Source organism: Medicago sativa, chromosome 4, assembly GCF_051527215.1.
Source record: "Medicago sativa cultivar Bolivia chromosome 4, Bolivia_mono, whole genome shotgun sequence".
NCBI lineage: Eukaryota > Viridiplantae > Streptophyta > Magnoliopsida > Fabales > Fabaceae > Medicago > Medicago sativa.
The window spans coordinates 31,933,727-31,945,040 of NC_140752.1; the positions used below are offsets into that span (position 1 = coordinate 31,933,727).

Consider the following 11,314-nt stretch of genomic DNA (forward strand, 5'->3'; position numbering starts at 1 on the left):
TGGGGATGTAGGTGGTTGGTTTGAGGAGTCTGTGTCGAGAAAGGTGGGGATGGGACTGACACGCTGTTTTGGTTTGAGAAATGGTTAGGGCCGGTTCCTTTGTGTGTGCGCTTTCGCAGGCTGTTTGAGTTGTTTGATAACAAATCCATCACGGTAGCTCATTTGTTTTCCCTTGATGTGGGGCACATGGGGGGAGCGTGGCAGTGGAGGAGGAGGTTATGGGCTTGGGAGGAGGAGTTGTTAGAGGACTGTAGGTCTCTTTTACTTGATGTTACTTTGTTTGATAATGTTTCAGATAGGTGGATTTGGTTACCTGATCCGACAGGTGGTTATTCTGTTCGAGGTGCGTACCAGCTGCTTATTACTCAAGGTGTTCCGGTAGTGGACTCAGCGGCAGATTTGATATGGCATAATCAGGTTCCTCTCAAGGTCTCAGTCTTTTCCTGGAGGTTGCTGCGTGACGGATTACCTACTAAATCCAATCTGGTTAATAGAGGTGTTGTTTCTCCAGAAGCCTCTTTGTGTGTTTCAGGGTGCGGCGTTGCCGAAACGGCACAGCATTTATTTCTAACGTGTTCTGATTTTGCATCTTTATGGCCTTTGGTTCGTGATTGGATCGGTTGTATGGGGGTGGACTCCAATGTAATGTCTGATCATTTTATCCAGTTTATTCACTTATCAGGTGTTGGTAAGGCTAGGAGGTCTTACCTTCAACTTTTATGGCTTCTTTGTGTCTGGGTCTTATGGACTGAACGTAACAATAGGGTGTTTAACAATGCTATTACTCCTATTCACAGGCTCCTGGATAAAGTAAAATATTTGTCTTTAGGTTGGCTGAAAGCCAAAAAGGTTACCTTTGTATTTGGCACAGATAGATGGTGGTCGAGCCCTTTTCAATGTTTGGGCATCGGCTAATGGTTGTTTTGTTCAGCTGATTGACACTTTGTATTTTTAGGAGTTTCATTGGCACGCCTTGTGCTATTGAGACTTCCTGTTTTGTTTCTATATATATATATATATATATATCCCATTTTTGATTGTTAAAAAAAAAAAAACTAACATATTAATATTTATCATTAAAAAAAAGTACAGCCCAATTGTTTCTTTCTATATATTAAAAAAGGTTTCGATCATACACCAAGAGCTTAGATTCAAATATCATAATCATTTGTTTACTGGGACCAGCCAGTAGTCACATATTTGCGAGTCATATTCTAAAATACATATCTAAAGTCTAAACATATTTATTGTATAATTACAAACCTTTCAGGTTTAATCCCAAATTTTTTAATCTATTTTTAGTTTTCACCTTTTATAAAGCAAGAATGTGCTTTTAATCCATTTATAGGGGCTACAAATTAACAACTAATTATTGGGACTAAACTCAAAGAATATATATTTTTGGGTCATGTTAACCTGTGCCCCCGGGACACTGGTTAAGGAATCCAAAAAAAGAAAATTTGAATTAAAAGTAACACTTTTTTTACTTTTGAGAAATTGATTACACAATTTTCAGTACAAAAGTTACTATATTTGTTTCCTTAACCAGTGCCCTGGGGCACTAGTTAACATTTTCCTTTAAACTAAAACACACTTAACCCTATCCAATGATGTGGGTAGAGAAGATGAAATAGTATTAAGAAAGAGGTTCGGAGTTCAATTCATATATTGCTATCAAATTATTCCCTTCCCCCTCACAATCCATATATTGCTAACAAATTCTTCCCTTTCCCCTCACATTTGCTTAAAAAAACATTTAAATTAATACTCCCTCCGTCCCGCAATAGATGACCTATTTGAAAATGTGTAATTTTGACCTAACTTACTTTGACCGTATTTTTCTACTAATATACAAAGATAAATAATATCATATAAGATGTCGTTAGATTCGTCTCGATGAGTATTTTCAAAATATCAAATTTTCATAATTTTTTCTAATATATTATTCAAGATATTGAAGCTCAAAGTTATGTATTAGCATGCGTAATAAGGTCATCTGTGTCAAGTATTATGGGACGGAGGGAGTATAATTTATATGATAAATAACATCTCAAAAATATAAATGATATGGAAGATTTCAAACCCATTAGTATGGTGTTTCTATGTAGGTGGTCCTTTCATTCAACCAATGACCTAAACTCATCCAACTCATTTTATATAACACTAGTTTGATTTGGGTAATGAGTTCCTGGTTCTAAACCAACAAAATCTACTTGTTCATAAAAGTTATTTTTTATTTTTATAATGAAGTTTAAGACATTTATGTGTTGATTCAAAGCTATTTAATGTACACACAAAAAAAAAAACCATTTTACTGTAATTTAAATGGTAAAATTTTATATTGTAGAATTTAATCTAAATGTTAAAATTATCAGCAACCAAAATATCATTTCGTTATATTAAAAAAAATCATTTTGTTATATAATAGTTTTGGACTTTTACAACCGATGGCCCAAGCAGAAATTAACCTACTCCTCACCAAATTAGGTTAGTTAAATTTTTTAAAAATGTATGTCACCTTTAAATCTAACTCTTTTTTTGTCAAATAATCTAGTAGTTAGATTCACACAGATTAAGTGTGAAGAAGTGGAAAATCCAGTGTTCGAACCCCGATCTCTGCATATAATGTTCCTGATAGTTACCAATTGAGCTACATTTACATGACTCTTTAAATCTAACTCTAATATGATTAAGTCGACAAATGAGTTTGACAAAAACCTTTCTAACCCAACTAGTTAACACCTTACCCATTAGGAGGATAATAAATCACTAAAAGTACAGAAAGAAAACGTAAAATTGAATCAAACAACGTAATAAGAAAGCACTTCAAGTCATACCCACATGTGGGTGCCCCAGCTATGGCGACTGCGTCTCCAACTGTTCCTATAACATTTAAGACTAAACCAAAAATTTGTTAAAGTTTATTTGATATGATTGTCAATAATTTGCATAAAAAATTGTCTATGGGAATGAATTTTATTAGTATTAATATTTGGCCGTCCAATGAAATGCGAAAATCCCAAGAAGCTTTAGTAGCTATTTTTCCTAGCATTGCTTTAAGAACAATCAAATAACCTATAAAATTATACTTGTTTTAATTCTTGGGATCATTTACTGATTTTAATATTTTTTAAAAATTAGTTAACCGATTTTCATTACAAGTGTTAGTCTACATTCTTTTGAGAAGCGCGTGGAAGTATAACTATTCAACAACAACACAAGCATAGTAATTCTTCCATATTAGAGTTTTAAAACATGCTATTTTATATGGATTCATCTCTCAACCCGAATAAAATGTAGGGCATGTCCTCGTGAGCTTAGTTCAACTGGTAAGGACAATGCATTATATATGTAAGGTCTGAGGTTCAAATCCCGGCCAAAAAAAAAAAAATGTAGGGCATGAATCTTAAAATGTAGAATGATTTTTCCAAGGCTTATTAGAGCTAAGCTCAAATAGACCACATGTAACACATTTTGTCCGCATAACTAAAAATGCTAAAAAAAGTTATTAACATTTGTGAAACACTAAAGCTTTACTTTTCTCTGGTTGCATCAGTGTTTTTCTCTAGCCACACATATATACACATTAAAAGGAAGAAGTTAGTTTAATCTTTTATAATCGTAAAACTTGAAATGCATATCTTTAAGATGGAAGCTTGTAAGCTTGAATGGGGTTGTACCTAGAGGTGGATCTAGACATTTGGTATATATGTGGCTAAAATTACAAAGAAACAATAATACAAATTATATTAAAAATAGGAAATAACATTGGTTGATACGATTGTTACAATGAAAACCGTCTCTTATCCATTTGTTGAAAATGAGTTAAAATAACAACATTGCTAATTCTTAAAAGAACATCTTTTTCTATATAAGTTACAAGACGGTCATTTATGTACTGATCACCTATTTTGTTACATAGTGGACTCTTCACAACTTTCATAGTTGAAAAAGCACGTTTAACACTTGTAGTTGCTACCGTCAAGAGCAAAGTCAGCTTCAAAAGCTTATAAATCATAGCAAATGTGTTGCACTTATTTGTTTCCACAAGTTTTGCACAAAATCTAAAAGCCCTTTCAACTTAGCAAATATTTGGTCAGATTGAATATTTATTGCATAATTTCTAAGTTGATGGCTAAAGTCACTTCTAGCACATCTATAAAAAAACATTTGGGTAAAACTCAATCATCCACAATAATTTTTTCACATCAAAAGCTGCAAATAACTTTACGAAACAGAGAAGGATATGGAAAAAATAATTGCAGCTTTTGATGTTAGTCTGCTCATTTATTTGCTTAGTTTTGGGTTTGACGATGTTTGTTAGGTTGATGTTTTTTGTTGATTTGTTTATGATTAATTGCATAGGTGAAGTTGTAAAGCACCCTAGCTAATCTCTATCTCAAAATCGCTTATGATGATGTCTTATGAACCTTTGCATTGGTATCAAGTTAGATGTCCATTGTTATTCAAGTTTTCAAAAAAAAAAAAAATTGCTTGTTTCGATTCAAATGTTTGCTTTGCAACACTTGAATCGATTCACTCACGGTCTCGGGTGTTTTTATCATAGGTTTTGATTTGATTCAAAAAATTTCATTGCGAATCACTCATCCTCTCAGATGTCTGATTTTTGTTGGTTGAATCGTATCGAAGTTTTTTGAATAGTATCATTTCACTTCTGGAAACCTTGAATCCATTAATAACATAACTCAACTTGTGTCCCATTTGTCAAATTGATGTTTTCTGATAACACACTTGTTTTCCATATGTATTTTGCTTAATACTCTCCCCGTCCCAAAATGTAAGCAAAAAAGACAAATTTTTATCACATTTAATCTTGTTTTTAAAAAAAAAATCTTCTTTTCCAAGATTTTTTTTTATTCTCATAAAATTAAATGCAAATTACATTCAATTTTCTCTCTCTTTCATTTTCTCCATAACCAATAGCCAATGAAAATTGTTTTTACATCTTCCTATAAAACTTTTTTTCAAAGAAAACACAAAAAACTATACTCCAAATTCTTATGTTTTAATTTTCTTAATAAATGTGATTTTTTTTTTCCTTACAATTTGAGACGGAAGGAGTATATTAATTCTTAGGAATAGGAATAGTAGTAATTAACTGTTCATTCACACCAATCATGAGAAAGTTTATAATAATGTTAAAAATTGTTGGATCATTGGTACTATAAGACTCGCATTTATATACCATAATCTGGTTTTATAACTAACCTCACATGACCCTATCCTATAGAAAATCAAAATTGCAAACTATGGTTTTGACTATAAGTATATTCCTATCTTTAACCACAAATTAAGCATGCCTATTGCCTATATCTAATTGTCATCACTAAATTTTGGACAATTTCATATGCAAATAAACATCACTAAATTTATCTATTAACGACGGATTAAGTGACTGAATTGTATATTTTAATCTCCAGAACGTCTGGATTTTCTAGTTGATCACCATATATATCTGTCTCCATATGGGTCGTTAAATAAATTAATGACCGAATTGTAAAATGTCACTAAATCACTAGTTGATAATGTTTTTTTTTATTTTTATTCAAGGGACTAGTAGTTGCTAATGCTAGCGACTGATGTAGTAATGGATGTTGATTTAATATTTTTAATATTTCAATCAATCCCTAAATCGAACACTATATGACATTTTTTGCAGTGCATATTTTTAAATATCATTAGCCACTAGCTAAGATGACGTCAAATATGGGTAATAAATAACTTAACATGGGCATATATGCACGTACTCATAGTAGTAGCTAACCTTCAACTATTCAACAAATTCCAATGCTTCATCACAAAATTATAAAGAAAAAAAAACATGATGAAAGGATAAATTATATCAAATAATATTAATGACCATTTTACATTTGTTTTTAGGAGATCAATTTACACATTTCGTCCAATGAAGTTATAATGTCAAACTCTATTCATGATTGTTTTACAAAAAGATATATGCATATGAAATGAAAGATTAGACAAAATAATTAAGTTTTTTTTTTTGACAAAAAATCTTTAAGTATGTTAATTTATGAAACATACACAATAGTTAATTTTTTTGTTAAATAGTTAAAAAAATTATATTGGTGCCCTAAAAGATTGGAGATTGGAGAGTGCACCTTACGCTCCCTATGAGCTTTGTGGGGAACCCTAAGAATAATTTTAAAATCATTAAATAAAAAATCATAAAATAATAAGAAGATAACAATATAAAATAACAATCATACTAGTCACATTCATTCAGTAAACTTGCTTTTTACGATAGCTAGCTTTAACCATTCCCGTCGGCGTAGTCACCGGCCGTCAACCCTTTCCAAAGGTGTAGAATGGTGGCGTTGACAACCATGATGATATATAAGTTCCATGCTTCCAACTTCACGTACAAAAATTTATTGCTACCTTCAAAGCTCAAAGAGTAAGAGAGAGGTCATAAATATCCATATAAGTGGTGCAACTTGTTCCTAATTAAGAGATTGAGCTTTGAATTTGTAGAGTATGAGTTCTTCTAATGGCGGTGTGCCACCGGGGTTTCGATTTCATCCGACCGATGAAGAGTTACTTCATTACTATTTGAAAAAGAAGGTGTCCTTTCAAAAATTTGATATGGATGTTATAAGAGAGGTGGACTTGAACAAGATGGAACCTTGGGACTTGCAAGGTAAAATAGCAGTTTTCTTATTTAACTTTAGTGTTTGGGCATGTTCTATATATAAGCTTTTTTCATTTTTATACAATCTTCTTTATATATAAGCTTTGAGATTGAGAATATATTAGTTACACTACATGTATATAAAAGGGATCAAAAACTAGTTAATTTTCTTTTTGTTTTGTTATCTTAATTTCTCCATATATTATTGTGTTTATCTGTATCCAAATTTAATTGGTTAGGATGATCATGTTTTCATGATTTTAATATTTACATCCTCCTTTTATGCACTGTCATAACAAAAATCAACCTTTCATGTTTTTTTTTTTTAGTGGCCGGGGTTTGAACCCCAAACATACATATTTTATGCATTGTCCTTACCAACTGAGTTATGCTCACGAGAACAACCTTTCATGCTTTGTAATAACTGCCCAAGGTTAAGATGACAAGATAATTGCCTTAGGTCTCTTACAATTAAAAGAATTTTTTTTGAAGAAAACAAATAAACTTAATGAAAATGTTTCATATTCTATTATTTTCAACTCATATTCTATTATTTTCAACACTAAAATTAATATTATATGAATAAAGATATTAAATCAATTTACTTTATTATCAATTAAAAAAAAACCAAACTTTGTCAAAAAAGAAAATAAATCAAACCAAATCGATTACATTAGTTTAATTAATAATTTTTGTATCTCAAAACGTTGGAAAATTTTCCAACGTTTTGAGATACAAAAGTTATTAATTAAACTAATGTAATTGATTTATTTTGATTTTTTCTAAGTTAAAATACATTAATCATAAGTATTTATTTATCATTATTTACAAAATCACTCTCAAATTTTTTGAAAGATTTATCTGTTTTCTCCTCTAATCTCATCCCTCCTAAACTCTCCCCTCCCTTTTCCTACCAAACTTTCAAACAGAGCCTAAATGTTTTATCTAATGTGAACAAAAGGGTTCAACAACACATTTTAATAATTTTTAGTAAATTTTAATCAAACCTTACATCTATTTCCTTTTTTATTATTATAAATTCATTTTTGATAAAAATTGTGATTGTTTACCTTTTGAAACTTTTTCAGAGGTCCATATTAAATTCATCCACAATTGAAATATTATCATGAAGAGTTTGGTGTTGGTCAACTTGCACGAAAAAGTGTTTGTCTTGAGCTTTCATAGTTAGGGTGTTACCTGCGTAATTTTGTAGAGTTGCTTATTATGCTACATCATGTTATGTACCTTTCGTACATCTTGAATTTGCTTGGTTTTAATAAATCATTTTTGCCCATTCAAAATAAAGAAAAAAACTACGAACTCCTTTATAATTTGGTCCTACATCGACTAGCATAAATAAAACCAATGAAAATAAATATTTTAATTGATAGTGTTATACATTTTGTTTAAGTTTCTGGCCATAATTTGTAGTGTTTACTAACTTTTAAATTTCTTCATGATGCACAGAAAAATGTAAGATTGGATCGACACCACAAAACGAGTGGTATTTCTTCAGTCACAAGGACAGAAAGTACCCAACAGGGTCAAGGACTAATAGAGCAACAAATGCAGGGTTTTGGAAAGCTACAGGAAGAGACAAGTGCATTAGGAATACTTACAAGAAAATTGGAATGAGAAAGACTCTTGTGTTCTACAAAGGCAGAGCTCCTCATGGACAAAAGACTGATTGGATTATGCATGAATACCGTCTTGAAGATGGCAATGATCCTACCAATGTATGTATCTCTTTCTCCGTATATGTTAAATACTTCACCCGTCCAAAAATATAAGCAAAAATTAGTCGACAAAAGTTAATGTATTTAGTTCAAAATTTATACAAAATACATCAACTTATACTGACTCATTTTTGTGTATATTTTGGGACGGAGAAGTATTGAATATCAAGTTTATAATGCACTATTCTAAAGTAAAATCATATGTGTTTAATTTTGATCTACCCACGTTGTAACAAATTTTAAATTGTATTTTAGAAGAAAGAAAAAGAAGTTTTACACTGAACAATTCATAACCGAGTAAATAGTCAATTACCCCCATAAATTGTAACTTTTGTCAAAAAACCTGTTGAATTTCGCAAAACTTAAAAAAAAAAACCCAAAATTGTCAAACATCTATCATATACCCTATTCGTTAATTTCCTCCATCAACATGCTGATGTGGCCGTTAATTGCCTATTTGACACTGCCACATGGTCAGAAAAGTCATGCCACATCATAGGGGTTATTGACTATATTTTTTATAAAAAAAAAATCTGATTTTATAAATGTTGATATGTTGATTATATATGAATGAAATGTATTTGTAGGAAGATGGATGGGTGGTATGCAGGGTGTTCAAGAAGAAAAACCTATTCAAGATTGGGAGTGAAGGTGGATCCACACACAATCAAGATCCACAAATGAACAATATTTCCTCAACAAATCAACGGTCCTTCATGCAAAGAGAAAATCAATACTTACTACATCAACAACATCAAAACCACCATAGGAACCTATCCGGTTTCGAGCTCGAAAAGCCCGAGCTTAGTCTCCATTATCAACACTTGCAAAACTCTCAATACTCAATCTTCCACTCCCAACCCCAGCCTCAACCTCTACAGGCTAACTTTGATTACTCATATGCATCACCTTTACAAACAGAACAACCTATTATAGTGAAACAACTTATGACAAATCCTAGAGATTGTGAGAGTGGTAGTGATGGTTTGAGGTATCAAGTTTCAGAATCTGGCATTGAAGTTGGCTCTTGTGAACCACCTCAAGAAATGGGTGTAGGAAGGAGTGGTGAAGGAATGAATGAATGGGGAATGCTTGATAGGCTTGTGAATGATGACTCCACAAAAGAGGCTACAAGGTTTGAGGATGCAAATCCCAATCAAATCAATCAGCTTTCATTGAGGGGAGAGATGGATTTTTGGGGCTATGGGAAACAATGATTTTATTTCCCCCATTTTATAATTACATTATTATTTAAGACTAATTAAGTGTAAGGTATATGTTTAAATTGTTGTCGCAGTCGGATTGTGGTTACGCTGCAAACATTTATATTATGACATTATGCGGTTTAATGTGGCCGTAATTGTGGTTGTAATGTCGTTGCAGATATCTCTAAAACTTTTATATTGTAGCCATCTACGATTGCATACCGCAATTTAGAATTATGTTATAAGGGTTGGAGATCATGCATTATATTGTTCTAACCATTTAATCATATATGGTCATAGAAAAGAGATACATATTATTACTTTGATACTGATCATTGAAGATTGTTTGTAACATTTTACTTGATTTGAAGATCTTAATAATTATAATTTTGATTCATTGTTTGTTATATATATGGTACCAAATGCCTTCTTTGTTTGTTATATATATGGTACCAAATGCCAATTTGAAAGTGAATTTGATTGTGATGTCTGTTTTTTTTTTTTTTTGAAGGGATTGATTGTGATGTATGTTATTACTTAATCCATGATCCATCGTACATGTCTATTAAGTCTTGAATTTCATAATACTTGGTGGTGTTAGATAATAGGTTTCATGGATGAGAAATATATGGCCAGGAATAATGTTCATAATAATTGATAATTGGAATTTTTTGGTTCAAATAATATAGTTGCTAGAAATTTACCTTTTTAAAGATAAATAATTGGAATCTTAATCTCAATTACTTTTCAAAAAAAGCATTTGGTTGATATTTACCATATTCTTAAGATTAATTGTAAACATGGGATATATGGGTAGTTACATGTGGTGTTAGATAATAAGTTTCATGGATGAGAAATATATGGCCACCAATAATGTTCATAATAATTGGAATCATTTTTTTTTGTCAAATAGTGTAGTGGCTAGAAATTCACCTTTTTTAAGGTGAATAATTGAAATTTAAAAAAAAATATTTGGTTAACATTTTTCATATTCCTTAAGATTATTTGTAAACATTAGTTACTAGGTGGTTACTTAAGTTTTGTTTCCACTTCATGGGGATATTTTATTCCCATCCATTTCTTTAGGATTAAAAACATGGGAAATGAGAAGTTATTTTATTCTTGAAAATGTTTTATGTCCAGGAATTAATTTTCTAATATTGCAACAAACATAGGAACCCTTCTTTGTAACTTCCATATTCTTGGGAATTATTTTTACAACCATGAAACAAATACCCCCCTTTAGGCTTAAGCTATCGGGACTTTATGTTATGTTTCCAAGTAAGTAGTACATTAGGTTTAATTATATATTGTCTTATGAGATTTTCATATGTTATGCCATTGATAGATATTATTGGAACCATGGTGTCTTCTTTGTTATTATCTCTGAAACTCTATATTGTTAACATGACTTCAAGAGCAAGGTTCAAATTCAGTCCTTTTTAAACTATTCGTCACTTCTATTGTTCAGTTCCCAAAAGCTTGAGAATATTGTGTGATTTTATTTGGTTCAATTTCTAGACACAACATAGTATGGTGTTTGTTTGTTATTATTCTCGTTGCAATTTGGGTTTGTTGCATTTCTATTATGGAGTTGATTATGATATGGTTAGTCAATTCTTATTTTACTGTGTTTCTCTACTGATTTGTGTTCGAATTGTGGGTTAGTTGTTAGACTGATTTGGTTGTATGTCTGTCGTTGA

The 11,314-nt window shown here is 31.2% G+C and overlaps 2 protein-coding genes across 2 annotated transcripts; both read left to right on the forward strand.

The window, feature by feature from the left end:
- Window positions 1–186: 186 nt before the first annotated feature.
- Window positions 187–915, forward strand: LOC146928784 (uncharacterized). The gene has a single exon (XM_085707124.1). It carries the CDS (start codon window positions 187–189, stop codon window positions 913–915), a length of 729 nt encoding a protein of 242 aa, XP_085563250.1.
- Window positions 916–6,263: 5,348 nt separating this feature from the next.
- On the forward strand, window positions 6,264–10,018 carry LOC146928785 (protein BEARSKIN1-like). Its single transcript, XM_085700995.1, has 3 exons — window positions 6,264–6,679; window positions 8,138–8,406; window positions 8,994–10,018. The coding sequence occupies exons 1-3, from the start codon at window positions 6,517–6,519 to the stop codon at window positions 9,621–9,623; spliced, it is 1,062 nt and encodes a 353-aa protein (XP_085557121.1). The 5' UTR covers window positions 6,264–6,516; the 3' UTR covers window positions 9,624–10,018.
- The last annotated feature ends 1,296 nt before the right edge of the window (window positions 10,019–11,314 follow it).

Excerpts from the sequence above, each read along its gene's own strand:
- LOC146928784 (XM_085707124.1), top strand. The coding sequence starts at position 187 with ATGGGGGGAGCGTGGCAGTGGAGGAGGAGGTTATGGGCTTGGGAGGAG.
- LOC146928785 (XM_085700995.1), top strand. The coding sequence starts at position 6,517 with ATGAGTTCTTCTAATGGCGGTGTGCCACCGGGGTTTCGATTTCATCCG. Across the intron at positions 6,680-8,137 it reads GGAACCTTGGGACTTGCAAG|AAAAATGTAAGATTGGATCG; the intron begins GTAAAATAGCAG and ends CATGATGCACAG. Across the intron at positions 8,407-8,993 it reads ATGGCAATGATCCTACCAAT|GAAGATGGATGGGTGGTATG; the intron begins GTATGTATCTCT and ends ATGTATTTGTAG.